The sequence below is a fragment of the Ambystoma mexicanum genome, chromosome 4q (assembly GCF_040938575.1).
Source record: "Ambystoma mexicanum isolate Mex_15411 chromosome 4q, UKY_AmexF1_1, whole genome shotgun sequence".
NCBI classification, from domain to species: Eukaryota; Metazoa; Chordata; class Amphibia; order Caudata; family Ambystomatidae; genus Ambystoma; species Ambystoma mexicanum.
The window spans coordinates 721803851-721822467 of NC_090928.1; the positions used below are offsets into that span (position 1 = coordinate 721803851).

Genomic DNA, 18617 nt, shown 5'->3' on the forward strand with positions numbered 1-18617 from the left:
GACACTATATTCTGGGAAACAAAGTGCTGAAGTCTTTACGACACACTTTGTAAATGAGACGCTTATGTCTTGTGTCTCCGTGCTCTGGCCCTGTGTGAATGCTTGCTTGATGGAATGCTTGATGTAACGCCTGGTGGAATGTTAGCTGTGGAACGATGTGTTGTGAGTGCCCCTGTGTATTCCATGAGAGTCAGTTAGACTGAGCTGCCTGTGAGGTGGAGGCCGGTGGATGTCTTCCTATGTATCCTTCTACCTGCTACTTACTTACCCACTAACTTACCTCTTGTGTCATCCTGCAACCCGGAACCTAGTAAAGCTTGTTCCCTACCTGTGGCTCTGGAGTACTTCTTTCAGCACAAGAGTACATCTCAACAATGGCGACGAGGATCCAGAAATTCGAGAGGGAGTAGTACCTGGAAGGACGGAAAGAAGCATCAGTGACCTGGAGAGGAGACATCCAGTGCCACCCCCACCCCCGCGCACCGGAAAGGTGAGCTGACCCCTGTGCAGAGCGAAACAGCAAGACCAAGGCAGGCAGGGGGCATGTGGGGGTGGGAGCAAGACTGCAAAAGGCAGACAGAGGGCCCCACCAACAGTGGGGACATCCTGCAGAGGCAGGACAGCCAGAGAGCCTGCAAAGGCCAGTCAGAGGGCCCCACTATTAGCGAGGACATCCTACAGAGTCAGGACACCAGTAGCAGTCAGAGGGCCCTGCCACCAATGGGTCCATTCTACAGAGTCAGGACACCAGGAGCAGTCAGAAGGCCCCACTATCACTGGGGACATCCAGAATAGTGAGGCCACCAGGAGCCATCCGGGGCGTGAGCAGCAAGGAAAGAGTGTGAGGGTGCAGCAGGGGGGGGGGAGGATTCTGTGAGGCAGCTGAAGGAGCCTGACAGAGGAAGTTAAGTAAAAATAAACAAGAGGAAGACCGGGCAACGATCTTTACAAGTGTGGTGCAGTAGTGAAGAGGATGCAGTTGGTTCTTACCGTAGAAGTGCACCGCTTTGTTGTATGCACTTCTGCTGTCGGTTGTTGGGAGCTGAGTCGGAGCTCTGCGCCCTGCAACAGCCCCCTACTAAATGATAGTATCAGTGGTCGTGTGGACATGGCGACTGCTGGGGGAACGTTCCGAGGGCCGTATTACGCGCATCAGCTCGGAGAAGCTGCAGCAGTTGTTTTTCTTCCCAGAGAGAGGTCTTTGGGTATGTTAGAACAAAGGACCAGTATGCGTCTTGGCAGCGTGTTGATGTTGCCAACCTTGTTCTCAACCCAAGTGAGGTTTGTCTGTTCCTTGTTGTCAGATACTTGGCATTGCGGTGCCTGAGTGCAGCGCATGGCCTGCTGGGTTTTGTGGCAGACTACGCGTTCCTATTAACAGTGGTTCTAAGTGGGAGTTGTGCTGTCTGGGTGTCAGCAGCACTGGAGTTGTAGTAGCCTGGACACTACATGTGTTGGGAGGACAGCAAGTGCCAGGCCCCCTGCACCTGGTCATTGTCCCATTATAGGAGTTTGAGGAATATGGGTTTACAGAGCTGCAAAAACGCTGCGACGGCGCAGGAAAGGAAAGAAAATGCAGCAGCTTACCGGAGAAGTGTTCGGCAGCGTCTTTGCAGGGCTCGGAGTCATGCAGAGTTATGTTGCGTTGAAGGGAGGAGCTGTCCATAGAGCGCGTGTGTCCCGGAGTGTGATCAGTTGCAAGCGACCACGGATGCTGTTGGCAGCAGGGAGCTCAATGCTGCTCAGACCATTCCTATCTAATGGTGACCTTGTCTGTGCCCTATGGGGAGTTGGAAATGCCAGCGTCTTGCAGTCCTGTTCGAGGGTTCTGAGTATAGAACCTTCCAATGTTCTTCTGCACCGTGTCATGCGACGTGGAAGAATTGAGAGAGAAGAAAGGTTCCTGCGAGTCCGAGAAAGGAGGCTGTGGCATCAGATACTTTTTACTATCTCTGCCAGAAGCAGGTCCGCAAAGTTGATGTAGCACGGTTTGTCATTCAGTAAGGATGTTCTGGAAGAAGGGAGTATCCGGTTTAGTTGTCAGCAGAGTATTAACACCATAAGGACATCAGGTACTGTTGTGGGAACAGGGTGGACAGTGCTGGCAGGCGCAGTGGACATGCCCTCACGTCAGGAGTTGTTGGAAACTGCATATCAAATGGATTTTCCTTTTGGTGCCAATTGTGACACTTTTCTGACTCCTTAATGCGATAATTTTTTTCTGACCAGAAATTTTAGAGCTGCTTTGTTGCTATTTGTTTCACCATGCACTGAAATAGTATAGCTCAGTCAGTAGGTTTTTTATGCAAAAGGTTTTGTCATGTGAGGCCTGTAATTTTAGGTCCTGCCTTATTTAAGTTGGTGCAGCCCTGTCTTGGGTGGAATTTAGCGGGGAGTGCATTTGGGTGCATTTAGTTTGGGTATTGATTTCAGCTGATCCTGGAATGTGAGTTCCTGCACATCTGTTGTGCCTCTGTTATTGGTTATGAAGTATTGGTTATAGCAAATGTATGTGTCATGCAGGTTTTCTTTGAATAACAGAATGTTTGCATCCACAGCACCGACAATGTTAAAGGACTTTGTAACTCTAGCACTTTGGAATCAATTAGAGAACATTTCTCTCGTTCGTTTGCAATGCCTTTAAATGCTAATTTCTGCCTAGACCTGTATGGGGTGAGGCCTCAATGTTGTATGTCTTGTGTTGTAAAGCCAGCCTGCTGGCGTAGCGAACCAGAGGCCTGGGTTTGTGGTGCCCAACCCTGTGTTTATGTGTTTTGCAGTACAGTGACCGCTTACGGGGCTTGACCTCTCTGTGTGACAGTGTGGTGCAGTGTCTGCTGTCACAGCCCGACCTGGCCACAGGCCGTCGAGGGTGTTGGGGGGGGGGGGGGTCACCGGCCTGTGCTATTTATCTGTGACATGAGTCAGTGAGAGTGAGCTGCCTGTAAGAGTGGAGGCCGGTTGATGTCTTCCCATGTATCCTTCTTGTACCTTCTACTTGCTTGCCCATTAACGTACCTCTTGTGTCACTCTGCAACCCGGAATCTAGTAAAGAAACGTGTTCCCTACCTTTGGCTCAGGAGTACTTCTTTCAGCACAAGAGTACATTTTAACAGAGACCTACTTGAGTGTTTGGACTTTGCATCTAGGAAATTAAAGGAATTTCCCCAAAAGCTGATGAGGACAGTCAGCCAAAGCATAATTTTGACAACCTAAAAATGTCATTTTCCTTTTCAGAAACTAAATAAATGCTTTATAATGTAAAATAACAGTTTCTGTGAACTTCTTTCTCCGGTTAGCCAAAGCAGGCATAACTGTCTTGTGACATCACACAATGGACAAACGCAGAGGTTCTGAAAGATCAAGGGAGCCAAAGACTCAAGGAGGATAGGGGGATTCAAAACTAGAGGTTGTGAAAGAAAGGGGTCAGACACCCCCTTAATGTAGGTGCAGGAACAGGGACAAAGGAGTTCATAGACAATGATCAATTGGCAGAGGATTATTTATGGGAATCCGGAGCCAGGAGAGAGAAAAGAGGAGAGGAGAAAATGAATGCAAAAAAGCATTTAAACAAGCAGGCCTTTGGAAAAGGTACGAATAATGTAATCGTTATCTGTAGAAAAAACAATACAATATATAGCAACTTGTAATTAATTCTAAACAATTTCATTTCTCTAATTTCCAATGCCTATGTGATATAAACATGCTACATTTTAGTTTCAATTTTAGTAGTATGGGAGAAACCATGCTTGGCTACACCAATAGAGCAATTAGTCTCTAATCCAAGAGAAGGCTGAACTTGCAAGTCCAAATTCACAACAGGGTCAAATTGGTTTGGTCCCAACAGTAGGCTTTCCAGAGTGCTCGGGATCTTGTCCAGTTGGGTGATGTCCTTAATACCCAGACACATACCATAAATCAATAAACAAACAAATAATAAGAATTTTCTCTGACATCCACATCATGATTCTCCTGCCTGATCTTACTTGGTTATTTCACACTTGTTATGCATTATTCCTGCAAAACAAAAACATTTAAAAAAAAAAAGAAACCTTGCATATACTATCCAACTATAAAAAAGTAATGTATAAAGGAAGAGAGAAATTGGATTTTTATGAAGATGTGTGTTTATCTTTCAATGTGTACATTGTTTTTTAATGTTTGTTTGTCATATCCGTGGAACATATTTTGTAATTGTTCTGTGCTCATCAAATTTGAACATGTATGCCACTTAACTTGTTATATTTTTCACCCATTCAATGGCATTTGTGATTGTAATGTTGTTCTCGCCTAGATTTTCAGTTGAGATGTTTTGATTGGGCTATAATGGGAACAAAACTGAAGTTTGCTAATGGCATTTCCTGTACATTTGAAAATAACAAAGTATAGAAAAAGAAGAAAAAATAAGCCTTACAGTGTTTTAATGAAAAACAGCAAGTTTGGGATGACTTATCCTGATCAATGCGCTTGAAAGCTAATATATAGTCTTTACTCATGTCACATGGAACTCAAATGGTGAATGGGGCACTCCACTAGCGTTCATTTTGAAAGAAATAGTCACTGTGGGTTCAAGTTTCTAATGCGCTCAACCTCCTATATTAATAGTGGTGTGAAAATTGGAAAATTTCCAACAAAAAAGATGGCAAAAAATACATGGTCCAACAAACCATGTATGGTATCAATATTTAATATTGCAAACTGAAATCTATTAAGCCTAAGGTACAATGAGCCGACACGTTTTTTGAGAAATGCTTTTCTTCCTGGCTCAGAAAAGTATAATGTTGTTCAACATAAACAAATATATTTCACATAAGTGATGTTCGTTTTGTGTGCAATCTACACAATCTTCGTGCGATTTTATACTGGCAGTATATTATCTACACTTATGGGAAAAATGCTCTATCATTGTGGCAATCTTAAGGTAACTTCAAGTGGTATAATAGCATCCATAGTGTTAAATGTTCACAGATTGCAAAAGTATTTATGGCTCGTTTTTAATGGCGTTGCACTTCTAGAAGTGTGTGGATGCTTTTTTCTAAATTGGGTATTCTTGCCTGTGCTAATAGGCTGTCAATCACTGGTACGCTTGATAACGCAGAGCTAAATAATTGATAGGCTGGTTTCCCCATAAACAGGTGTGCGCTGTGCAAACGCCAAAAATACTTTCGCAATCTGTGAACATTTAATTCTCTAGAAGCTATTATACCACTCTTTCCTGGTTCCTCACACTAAATTGTTCCAACATGCCAGAAGCTGTTCACCTTCGAAACCTGCTGTGGACATGGGTATGGCCAAGCGCGAGATTGAAATCTCCCCTGTATTTTCAAGGACCAGCAAGAGCTCACCAGACTCACGGGAACCGCAACGCTTTCCAAGGCTCGGGGCCCCTCTCTCAGGGCGAATCCATTCCAGGGTGCCCTGCCCTTCACAAAGAAAAGAGAACTCTCCCTGGGTCACCCGCCGGCTTCTTCAGGATAATTTGCATTACCGCACTGGACACTGTAAGGGCACCCGTCTCAGCTACTCCAGGTTTGGGGATCTGAACACAACACCCTTTCGATTGGCTGAGGGCAATAGAGGCCTTCGCCCGTCCCTTCCAAACAGCGCTCACCCATCTTAGGACCTACTGACCCATGTTCAACTGCTGTTCACATGAAACCATTCTCCACTTCGGCCTTCAAAGTTCTCATTTGAATATTTGCTACTCCCACCAAGTGGCAGCTCCACCCGGTCCCTCGATCCGGGCTTCCCTGTGCACCGCAGTGGTCCTCTTACTTGTTGCAGCTTAGCCCAAGCGGCTCTCAGCAACGGCAGGGTATGGGCCTGACGCTCCAGCGCCATCCTTTTTCAGGGCCACTTGATTTGGTGTGCGAGTTGTTACACACTCCTTAGCTGATTCATACTTCCATGGCCATGTCCTGCTGTCTATATGAACCAACACCTTTTATGGGGTCTGGTGAGAGTCAGCAATGAGCGCCTTAACCCTTGTGTTCGGGTTATTCCACAGCGCCAGTTCTGCTTACCAAAAGTGTCCCACTGGGCACTTGCAATCGATGCCTGGCTCCACACCAGCAAGCCAGGCTTTTTGCCCATTTAAGGTTTGAAAATAGGTTGAGATTGTTTTGGTCCCAAGACGTCTAATCATTCGCTTTATCAAATAAAACTGGGGTTTCTGGGTTCAAGTTATCCTGAGGGAAACAGGTAAAAGATGGTTCAATTGGTCTTTCACCCATATACCAATGTCGGAAAATGAATTTGGACGTCAGGACCGATATGGACCCCAACCAAAATGTCCTCTGGCTTCGCCCTTCCCAGGCAAAGTTCCCCATCTTTTGGGTTCTATCACACATGCTCATGCTCCATCTAACCAACCAGAGCGGGCGAGACGGGCCGGTGGTGCGCCCTTCGTGACATCACAACTGTATCCCACCTCAGCAAGCCCGCGCCGGCCTGCACCTTCAATGCACCACAGAATTTTGTTCGGCCCTCCGACTTGTGCATGTCTTGGTCTCCTTGGTCCTTTTTTCAAGACCGGTCAGGTGGGTAACCAACATCACTGCAGACTCCTTGCGCCATTTGTGGGCTTCCCCACTTGGCGGCGCAATCTGGTTGACAATCAAACTGTGAGCAGAGTTGCCAGGCTGCTCCGCCTTTTGGTCTGCTCGGATGGGAGAGCCATCCATATAGGGGAACCCTCCCCGAGGGTGCATACTCTCAAGTCGACGCTGTCCCAAGGCAGGTGGAAGCTAATTGCTTGAAACAACGGCCGAGGCCTACCAAGCAGTCCAACCCTTGATGGAGCAAGTGTGCCAAATCAATCGCATAGATTGCGGGAAGGAACACAGATGGGTCGCCCTGCCGTCCGTATGCAGGTCAGCCGAGGTTTTCTCGTCAGCCAGACGCCCTCCTGCCCAGAAAACAGTTCGCCTCTTGGAAGAGCACCGAATGAGATTCCCCCCAACCCACGCTGTGGGCCTGCATGGTGCCCCCAGAAGACCAAACTCTGCTGGGACACTGTGTGGGGCACAGCCCTTGGCTGGCTTGGTGAGGGGGTGTGGTGGTTTCACCACAGAGCATGGAAGGGGCAGCAAGAACCAAGTGGAGCGCAGACAGGATCAGACAGCATACCATTTCTTACTCGCCGAGAGCCAATTATCGCTAGTGGCGAGTCAGATTTTGTGGCCTGTTCATATTTTCTTTTCATTTGTTTGAAGCTGCTTCAGTTTATGATCGATGGATATACTTTTGGTGGTGTAACTATATTTCTAGAATAACTTGCTGAGCCAGCAGAACACAGAACATGTCAGTAATTACAGCATTAGTTGTCAAATGTATTCCTCCATCCTGGCTGCAAGCATGTAATTGAAGGTGAAGTCTATCTCCAAGCTACACGAGGCTTGGTACTGGATGTAAAATGCCATGTCCTTCTCAATTCAGTATACTGCTTTGAGTTATATTTAAATTCACTTATAATTAAATTTCCCATCAATCCAATTCTTTGAAACATTAATTTGCATATATCTGCATTTTTCTTTGACAGATCTCCCCTCTTGAAGGATAATTACCATGAGCCTCACAAACGTTAACACTTTGAATAACCAAATCCAAGAAACCAGGTTTCTTCTCAAAACTTCTCTTCAGTTGTAGTCATTTACAGAAGCCTCTCTTGGACTCTCAAAGCATTAACACCTTTCCTTACCAAACAATTGAAAACACATCTAATTAATATACATGCAATACATTCCCAAAAAGACAAAAAGAAAATCAACAAGATCCCATTGTTTCTAGAAGCTCCTAGCCAGCTAATAGAATTGGTTAGCCCAGACCAAAGGGACCATCCTGTATAATATGAAGGCATCATGAATTAGACACAGATAGTTAAAGTTTGGGCTATACACTTATTTATAAGAAAAGAAGGTTGGAAAAAGGCCTAACTTGTCCTATGCTAATGTGGGATTTCCCCACCTAAATAATTCTAAGGATAGTCTGTGTCAGGAAGTCCAAAGCAAATGTCGGTCTGTGTCCAAAACCTATACATGTCCTCACGTCTATTTGTATAAAATGTGTAGGGATTTCAGCCTCAATATGATAAGTATTCAAATAAATGTTAAGAGCTCTGTCCAGCTCTTGGTTTTCATAGGGTTTCCCTTCCCCGAAGGTTCATATAGTTTACAATGCAAAAAGGGGATCCCTTACCCACGCTTTTAAGTCTTTCAACAGTTCCAACACAACACAATTCCTTGTGATACTTTGCAGCTCTTCTGGCTTGATTACTTTTCACCAATTTCATATAGTTGAATTCCTTAGTGTCACTTCATACAAGGTTTCCTTTGGAATCAATCACAAGCTTCTTTGTGATGCTTTAAGTGGCTTACTTGCTGCTTCTTCTTTTTATGCAAGTTGTCACTGTTTCAGCTCTACAATGGTACTCGTTTCACTCTCATTTCACATCCTCATGATGCTTTGGCATTGCTTGGTTTACCACCATTAACTTCTTGAACTTTCACATATTCTCCTGGCGCTTGCCAATGCTTGTTCAGTCAAGTTACACAGTTCCTTTTAATCCTATGACTCTTGGCAATGCTTGATTTCTCAAATTACACAGTTCCTTATATTAGGAAATTCCACAAGCTTGCTTTCAATCAAGTTGGTATTCAAAAAGTGCATACTTTCATTTGCTTTTGGATCGGTATTCAAGCGGCTCTCTGTGGATTCGCTCCCCCGCTGATGCTTCTCTCGCAGCTTGTACCTCACACTGTAGCTTTGCCTGGTCACGCTGGTTCCCTTTCCACGGTCCAGCACCGCCCTCCAGCTTCCTTCCGCCTCGCTTCCCACTGCATACACTCTGCATCTTCCAGGGGCTTTCGAGCACTCTGTTTGCCATGCCGGATTCCAGGAGAGATCTGCTACCGCCCAGCAGTGCACAGACCTGCTTCGACAGCTGACCCCATTTTCTCTGTTATTCCTGCTTTTAAACCTCCAGCTAGGCTGATTGGTCCAAAAAGGACTGGAAGGCACATTGCTGACTCTGGAGTCCTGCATTGCTCATGTTGGCCTCCTCCTTCTCCCAGAACATAACACTGTATGTGTGTGTGTTAATAAAGACACCATGTATTTCTCTAGTTGGCCTCTTCCTCGTTCCAGTACCAAACTGGTGTCTATTGGGGAATGATTTAGGAGAACAATAGGGAAGGGATTTACAATAGCCTATAAAGGCTTGGGAAAATTGGACTCCTGGTGAAAGGGGAATGGGGACACTGTGTCTCACCTAAGGGTGCCTCATCCCCACTCCCAAAGTCTCTCCACCCAGGTGAACCTCCCTCGCATATCCACTCCCAGGGTCAGGATCCAATAGCGACGACCTTTCCTTGGCCACCTGGGAGGAGGATATATTGGGGAAAGAAGTGAGGACACCCTCAGATTCCTCACAATACATATTCTGTCTTTATTATACAGCCACAGATGGGAGTAACAATATCAGTAAGGTTATTTACGTGATCTGGGATATATGTACATGTATAGAATACTGATCCAATTAAGGAACAGAAATCTCCTTTTGAGGTCAGGATAGTATCTAAGGTCATTCGACCTTTCGGTACCAAAGTACCCAGACCTACTTACTTTACTTAGTAAATCAGTGAAAGCGACACTGAAGTGTCATTTGCCACCTTCCTTATGAGCAAGGGAAATTTAAGGCTTTTATCACGATTCAGCTTGATGTGTATGTTGGGCATATTAAATAACCGATGATGTTAACACATTTTTTGCAACCATATTCCCCCTTGGATATGATGGCAATTTGGGAAAGTGTCTAATTGCAACTAACACATATCCCATGTAGCAACTTCCATCCCAATTTATAGGTAACCACATATAAGATGAGACTCCACTTATAAGGTAGGTGGCATAACCAGATTTAGTAAATGAAAACCCATTGTCAAAGGAGAAGGAAACATTTTTATAGTATCATTAGTGCTGGTGGATAGAGAATATCTGCACTTACTAGTACTTATAAACATGGAAACACAATTAGTGTAGCAAAGAAGGCCTGTGGCAGGAGAAGATAGCTGAATTGAAGCAGGTTTCTTGCGAAACTGATCAGTAGAAGGAAATCTCAGAAAATCTGGAAAAAAACATCTGTGAATAATGACCAGAACAAGGTTTAGGCCCATTGGATCCAGTAATTAATCTCAAATCACTGCAGATGTCACCCCAATTAAAGAAACCGGCCCCATAGGAATGCCAGAGCCTACCTCATACAGAAAATGCAGATCCATTGGTTGGAGACATTTGGGATTCAGGCATGTAGAAGTTCCACATCAAAAACATGTTTGCTTTCTATCCAAGGGCGTTCATTAGGGCACATTTATTCATGACAAGTAGTGTTAAATGCTCCAACAGTTAAACAAATACCAGCATCGGAAAATATGAAAGATTGATCTTGACAAACCAGTTAATGATTCACTTCAATCAGGAAATGTTTTTAATACACGATACCATCTTCAGTTCAAACATTTGTTCTGTCTTCAGAACTGATATGCAGTATACAAGCCTAAAAGCAAAAAGAACAGCAATGAAGACCTAAAGCAAAGATGAGCCAATGGGTGAAACAGAAAGTCAGCAGTATCATGCACTGTTAGAAATGACCGTACATACAAATCAATCTCAGCATGGCAATGATGAACAATAATCCAGTGGCACAATTATAGAAAGGAGGCCAGAAGAGCCTTAAACAAAAGATTTTTCTGCCGCTTTGTCGATCGTTCCTCTTACGATCACCTTGTTCAAAAGGCATTTGTATTTATTTGATCATCAGAAATGGCAATTGCGATCAAAAAATATTATAATAACACATTTACACATGGCAGAGGCATTCCCACAAAGGGTGCCTGTACAGTAGCACAAAGATGAGAACAAGTGGTGAGCCAGTTTATGAGGGTGTCAAAAAGTGGGACAAAACAAAAGTATACATATATAAGAAAACATTAACATTAAGGGGCAAGTACTTCAATCTAAAGGGGGCTACTATATTATATTATTAAGTCCCACTGAAGGTAGTGGTGGTGTCAGGTTTGGAGGATCAGGGAGAGGGCGCCGTAGCCCCCTCTTTAGCAAGTAAGTGACGATGAAATGGTAAACTAGTACCTTAACTAGTCACTTGTGTAATGTTGTCAATAAAGAATTATTTTCTTTTCTCAAAGCATTTCATCACTGCTCGATTCCCTGCGTAAACGGGAATGTGACAAGGACTGAAAAGCAGAATAAGATTGTTGTTGCTCCTCATTCTCTTCTAGAAAAGAACGTTTTTTCCTATGTGAGCCTGTGTGCTTATTGATTAGGTGTCCTCACTTAGTTCTCAAATTCTGTAATGATTGCGAGGTACACACTTGTTAGTGTCTTTCATACAGTATCACGCTTTATTCAATTTGTTTCACATTCATCATATAAACACAAGTTACTTCACTTAATGTATTCAATTTCTTTATTTTACTTGTGGTGACTTTTTTTGGTGGGAGATGCATCATTCATAAAAACAAAAACCTTTGTGCCAACATTTCTTGCACGTGCTACTGTTTCGCCCTTTCTTGGGCTTTATCAAGGCACTTTTTCACATTGTTACGTGTGTCAATTTCAGTCAGATTCATATTTTATGTATACATTTCATAGTTATGACACACAAATATTTTGGTTAATTCTCAATCAATTAGAAGTTTTTCTCTTTGGTGTTGGTCCTGAGTGCGCAAACTTCAGTGGTTCTGAGGAGTTAAGGATAGGAGAAGTATGGTTAGTATAGCCTGCCGGTGCACAGGAAGTGAGCACCATGCCGTTGTGGCATAGTTATAAGCTGATTGCCCAGTCATTAAGGTGTAAGCAAATTGCTTACCTTATGTACTGATTTGATGGTACCCTGGTTTGGAGTCTTGATTATTTGTCGGGTAATTGCGACTGATTCCTTCTTCTGACAATTGCCAATCTTTTCTATCGCTGCTTATATCATAACCTGTGGCTTAAGACAAGAGGCTAGGGTCTGATTCTCATATATACATAGTGAGCACTAATTGACTGAGAGATGTCCACTCTATTTACAATGTTTTAGGTTCCTGGTGGCAGTGTGGCATGTGCTCTCCTATTGGGTGGTCCACTGTGCCTAGTCTGTTTAGCATGCGTGTCCTAATTAATTTTTGTGACTGAATTCTATAGTGGAAGACCGTTATGAACTGAATTACTCATTGAATTAGCAGTAATTCCAGCAAGATGTGCTGTGGTGCAGATTAGACGTTCTATTTCATTTATTGTGCAGAGTGGCCCGTGGTTCAATCGAAAAGGTATCCTTTTGTGAGATTGCGTATTCGTGGTTCAGTGATTACACATTTCTGATTTTTCTGTAATTGTGCTCCTAGTTGTATTAAACAGGGCAGAGGCGCGATTAGGTTGGTGATAATTTCCAAGTTACATGAGGTGCATTTAGGTGCAGTTGCGTGGTTCAATTAGTGATGGTTTCGGGGATCAAGTGGGGTGGGTTCGGGTGTGGGCTACTACTGTACTCCCTCCCGCCACCCCATTCTCTTTTTCTTGTTCCCAGTTCAGTTGCATTACTTTTAATTGGCCAGATTTTACCTATGTACCTATGCTAAACATTCATTAGCAGCAACTATATAGCTGAAAATCTCAGTTTCCAACAGTTAAGATTACCGCTGTGCGTTATTTATATTCAGTGTTTACATTTGAATTATCTATGTTTCACGTTAGTATTTAAACATTGGTTATGTGCTGCTTGTTGCCAATCAGATTGCCGGCGTCCTTCATTTCAATTGTAAGGACAAGTACGGTGCGTTTTGTGCAGTATTTTTCCGTACTGACTAGATATTTGCATTTATAACTGCAGAAGAGTGGATACCTCTTCCGCATTAAAGCCTTCTTACCTTTTCGGTCTGGTTGTAGCTGGCCCTGTAGTTGGGTCTTGTCCGCTCATGGTTCTGTTGGTTGTCGATTGTGCGCTTTGCCTCCCGTCTATTGGTATTCATTTCAAAAGACTTTACTAAGTGGTCATGTGACCTTGGTGTGCGACATGAGTTACAGACTCAGTTTGTAGACCCATTTGCTCAGTCTGAGCAAAATTCTTAAGTGGTTACACAAATGTTCGTAGCTTTTAGGACTTACACTGTGTCTTACTTCAATTTCCATGTCCATGGTTACGAAGTTCTAGTGATAGCTCATGAATGCTGTATTATTTTGTCACTTTTATTTACCATTTTCTTATCAAAACGAATTGAGGCAGATATGTGCTTTACGTTCTGAGTTGTCAGACCCCATGTCTCACAATCATATCTTTATTCTTTTGCAGAGTTGCTCAGACCCCATGTCTCACAGTCGTATATTTCATTCTTTTGGAGAGTTGCTCACGAGTGCTAGGAGCTAGTTTTAAGGTTTAATTAATCCACTTTCTCTTCTATGTCAGAACTCACTGATGAAGCTGCCTTGGAGGCTGTTCTGCAGCAGCATCACTACTTTTCTTTGAACAGCCATCAAAGATGGGGCTCTCGTAGCAGTAGAGTCTCATACAGAAGTAGATTCAGATGCAAATGATTCCAATGATGCAATATCTCCAAAAGCGAGTGAAGCCGTGGACTCTGGTGAGGTCGTAGTCAACTAATGCTTCAGATGAAGGATGCACCTTTCGACAGTTGGAGGCATGGAACTGCATCATATGCCCCTCTCATTTGAGGGTGTTCTGAGTGGTGGGACTGATCCTGAATATCCCCCAGCAACGAGGGGGGATATTCTGATGTACTTGCAGTAGACCCAGTCTCCAGGTCTAAGGGAATGTCAGGATCCTCAGAAGAGCCGTGCAATTTTTCCTTGGCCTGAGAATAGAGAGATCGGTCAGCCTTCACGTGGGACTTACAATAGTTCGTTTTCGCATCATCTTCCAAATCCAAACTGCATGCTGACAATGGAGGGTGTGATGAATCCTCACAGAACCCCCAACTAAAATCTCATCCCAGGTGGCCAGGGAAAGGCAGACACTTCCTGATCCTAACCCTGGTGGTGGTATTAGCCAGGTGGATCACCTGGCAGTAGAAGGCCACCAAGGGAAAATGGTGACTCCGTTAGGAGAGACGTGGAAGTCACCTTCTCTGGAGGGCGAGACATCCATGATACCAGAATACATAATGGTATGTTGCCAGAGTCAGACTCCACTTCCCAAAAACACGCAAACTGTTTTTAGTAAAAGTCCTTATGGTCAACATGAAAACAGAGTACATCAGTATCAGAACCTCAATATCATTACTCGTGATATGTGTGATTCCCCCTTTTATATGAACTCTGAAATCAAGGATCAATCAACAATTGCCGGTCAGATAGCACAGTGAGCTAAGCACTCACCCCTGATATCTGTGCGCAGCCTGCTGTGGCAGGTTCGAATCTCGGCAGGGTCAACTCAGCCTTTCATCCTTCTGAGGTTAATAAACTGAGTACCACTCTGTGTGATAAGAATGTCTTCTGTTAATTCAGCACTTTGATATGATATATGATAGGTTATTTATAACGCACTTAATACCGAGAGGTTTCGAAGTGTGGACTCAGGGATTGAACCTGTGTTGCTCTGTGTCGTCTTGCTTCCAAGGCGAGTACATTGCAGCTGAGCTATCCTCCCTTTGAGACCTATGGGTGTGTAGTGCTATATACAAAATACATTATTATTATTATTATTAATTACTTTAAGGCCCTTTTCTAAATAATACCTTCTACAAACAAAGTGAGTTTGATAAGGTTGAAACTAGGACCTTTCAAATAAAAAAGAAGCCCAAACATTTGGTACTTCAGGTCCCATAATACCCTAGGTACTGGGACAAGGAAGAGTCTTGGAGGCACAGAACTGCAATCTGCAGTCTAGTGTATCTAATGACCCACGCCTGAGCGGGACATTTGATTATTTAAAACCCCCTCAGGTGCTGGCCAATAGAAAATATTGTGGCAGAAGTAGTTGGAGAAGCAGCGAGGAGCTGTACATGCAGCACGAGCAGAAAAATGAAGATGCTGTGACTGCTGCTGTTTGTTTAGCAGGGTTATGGTGCTGAGTGGATAGCATGATTGAGAAGCTCAAACTGCAGAGGTCGCGCAGCGGGAAGGGTTAAGGCGACAGGATGCCCTGTAGAAGAAAGAAGCTTCCTGTTACCTGTTCTCAGGTCATGTGGCTGGCGAGCATCGGAGAGCACCAGTAGCAAGGCAGGCTCCTTCCATGGGAGATGCAGGACTCAGGAGCTTAACCAGGAAGAAGAGGTTTATATCTATCATTGCCAAAGCCAAGATTAAAACCAAACTGTATCCCACATTGCCAAAGTGAAGAAAAGGCAACATTGAGGGGGCGTGGCTAGCTGCGAGATGAGAAAGACGTAGGTCTCCTCGGCTTCCGCGACCGCAGCAAATATCCTGATAAAATAGCCTGAAATTCGACGACATAAGAGATAACAACCCCATAGGGTGTCGGATACCCTCGGGCACAAACGAGGCGTAGAGCACAGGAAACCGCAGCCGATTCCAAGAAATACGACCACGAAAAGTTTCGAGGCGATCGATATCCAGCTTCCAAAATGGCCGCCGGCACGCACGGACGAACGCCCTGAAGTGAGTGCGTGCAGCATCGGAATCCAGCCTGTTACTGTTCCGCAGTCGACATCGGAGGAAGAGAGTGGTCCGGGCGGGGCGGTGTCCCTCCCAACAGGCAGACTATAGCGGACCAGTGCGAGGTGAGAGCGGAGCGGAGCGCGTATCCACCCGCGTGTGACGCCGCAACCCCCGCCGACAGCACTGCTACTCGAGAACGAGGGGCACCCTTCCTGTGCGACCCAGCGTGTGAGGCAAACCTGTGAGCCACGGATGGGGAAGAGGTGCCGGAGCGGCTGGGCGGCGTGGGTGAGTGTCCCCCCCCGCAAGCTCTGCTCCAGGGGGCGAGTGTCCCCCCCCCGAGCTCTGCTCCAGGAGGCGACGGCGTGCAAGACAGGCCAAGCACGCAGCCCCATACACAGCTAGTGATATCGGTACCATGGGAAAAGACAAGGCAAGGAAACTTCCCACACAAAGCAGGATGGATCAGTATACCATCCAACCACCCCTGGCGGCAGACCCCCATCCGCAATCCGTGGACGAGATGGAAACGGACCAGGGAATTTCATTGAAGGACATTATGGCCGCGATAGCCGATTCCCGCACATCAATGGAGCAGAAAATGGACGGGCTAAGCATGGATGTATCCCTCCTCCGACACGATCTTCAAAAGCTAACAGCACGCACCGGGCAAGCGGAACATCGCATATCCAACACAGAGGATAGAATGCATAATATGCAACATCACCTCCAAAACGTAACAACCAAACTGAAGGTACTGGAGGACAGAATTGAAGATGGAGAGGGCAGATCAAGACGTAACAACGTGCACATACTCGGTATACCTGAGAAGGCCGAAGGCCCCTGTATGGAACTTTTTCTAGAACAATGGCTGACTGATCTGTACGAGCCAGACGCCTTCTCTAAGTTCTTCTCCATTGAAAGGGCACACAGAGTGCCCACGGGCAGACCTCCACCCGGTGCACCTCCACGCACGATAATTGCAAAATTCTTAAATTACAGGGATCGCGATGCCCTACTGCAACATGAGCGTGCAAAAGGCGCCGTCACATTCAACGGTTCCAAAATTGCCTTTTTTCCCTCGACTACACCAGGGAAGTGCAAAAGGCGAGACATTCCTTCAACCACCTCAAAAAACAACTGCCAAACAATGGGGGTGAAGTATGGCCTGCTCTTCCCTGCGCAACTCAAGATTTACCATAAAGGGACAACAGTCCACTTCAATGATTCCAAGGAGGCTTGGCGCTGGCTGAACAAAACATAGACTGAGACTGGTCGACCCCCCGCGACAACAGGGGAAGGAACCGAAGGCCTCCACCAGACCAACAGCGGGAGGTCCACCAACCACCAGCGCAGGACCCACCGGAAGAGCAGGGAGGCTGACCACTGCCTCGTGGCCTGCCAGATGCCCGAGGTCCCGTTGGGTCACCCAGGTTGAGCTACTGTTTTACTCTGTCTACACGCACATTCGCAACAGTAGGCTACACACACTTACCTGATGCGGTCGCGGTATGCCCCAAGACCGCGATGCAAGGAGAGCCCCCTCCACGGGTATTATTCGTGGCGGTTCCCCCCTAGCAACCCCCCTAAGAGAGGGCTCTCTCCCCCTGGGATCCAAGCCGGGGAAGGATACCTGTACTTGAAGTTAAGTTAAACGCATGTAAGGTGTCCAGTTGACACCGGTGGTTTTTTGTTCGGGCGACCGATGCTTCTGGTTTGGAGGAGTATGGGGAGGGGAGTTGGGGATTTGTTAAGTTTAGTTACAGACAGGACCCGTCAAACGCATAGGATAAGGCTAGATAAGACAGAGTTCGCCTACGGGCTTATCTGCAGCTGGCGTATAACACCGTCAGTGACAACACAAGCAGTGACCATCACGAGCACCCATGGCATCACATAGTGGTAGTAGCGACGCTCTCAGAACACTGAGGCTCATGACTTGGAACGTTAATGGGCTGGGCAGTGCAGTCAAGCGTCGGCCAGCCGAAAAACCTTATATATTCCTATATGATTGTGTTGTATGTACAAGTGTGAGGGCCAGATACCTTTTGATGTTACAGTGTTTTCCTAAAGTCTTTGTTTTATAGGCAGGGAAATCCTCGTTAGGGTAGGGAAAGTGAGGCGCTTATCTCACCCAGCTGTTTTAATAAAATGGCTACTTATCAAGTTGTCCGCCTCACATTTCTGACCCCTCACAAAGGGCCATACGCTTAGACTGCGCCTGTCAAGATTTCATGGGCTGACGTTCCATGCTTTCTGTTCAGATTATTTCGAACATTCAGTAAAACCAGTGGTAGGGCTTCTGGCCACCTAAGGCCAGTCTCCTTATATACTTGAGAAAGTCTGTTCTTAATGCCACCATTCCGGCATTCTCCTGCTCAGATAGATTGGGTATGATAAGCACAATGAAATTGCTGACAGATATTTAAAGCTTTGCAGATATATCTAATCACATGTCCATTGATATGTAGTCCTCTGTCTCGGTCTATAAATGCAGTAAGACTGAATTGAGATATAAACTCTGCAAAGTGCTTGCTTGAAACAGTTAGTCAGCCTTTCGACATGCATAAGCCTACACCCACCGAGAAAACAAACCACAACCAGACAGAATTTCGAATTAAGGCATTTATATAATTGCATATAGTCTATCTGCACATTCAGAATGGGGCCCTCAGATTTTGGGTCAAAGTCTTTACATCATGTCCCACGTTATGGGAGAGACAAATACCGGACAATTACTGCACATTTTCTGAGTGACTTTAAGGAAATACAGTGCAAACTTGTCCCGAATGATTACAGCAATCATTGCACCCTTTCTGGAATGTGCCACTGAATAGGCCAGTCTTGCAAAATAGGGAAGAAGCAGCCTAGTCACAACCAGCTAGCCATCTGGATAGCACCAACGAGTGTTGGAGTAAAAAGAATTTTTCCTCGACCAGTATTACTTCTCGTGTTCTTGCACCAAATCCTACAGCAAATCCAGACTA

General features: G+C 45.2%; 1 protein-coding gene and 1 long non-coding RNA gene across 2 annotated transcripts in view; one reads left to right on the forward strand and one right to left on the reverse strand.

Moving 5' to 3' along the window:
- Window positions 1–18617, reverse strand: part of LOC138467962 (uncharacterized) — a 201172-nt gene that overhangs the window by 27539 nt on the left and 155016 nt on the right. Inside the window, exon 2 of the long non-coding RNA XR_011268173.1 lies at window positions 10451–10552. This is a non-coding gene — a long non-coding RNA (uncharacterized lncRNA). The remainder of the gene's footprint in view (window positions 1–10450; window positions 10553–18617) is intronic.
- NUP35 (nucleoporin 35) overlaps window positions 3377–18617 on the forward strand; it is a 538931-nt gene continuing 523690 nt past the window's right edge. The window contains exon 1 of the mRNA XM_069608305.1: window positions 3377–3591. Within this exon, the coding sequence (XP_069464406.1) occupies window positions 3549–3591 (43 nt within the window). The 5' untranslated portion in view covers window positions 3377–3548. The remainder of the gene's footprint in view (window positions 3592–18617) is intronic.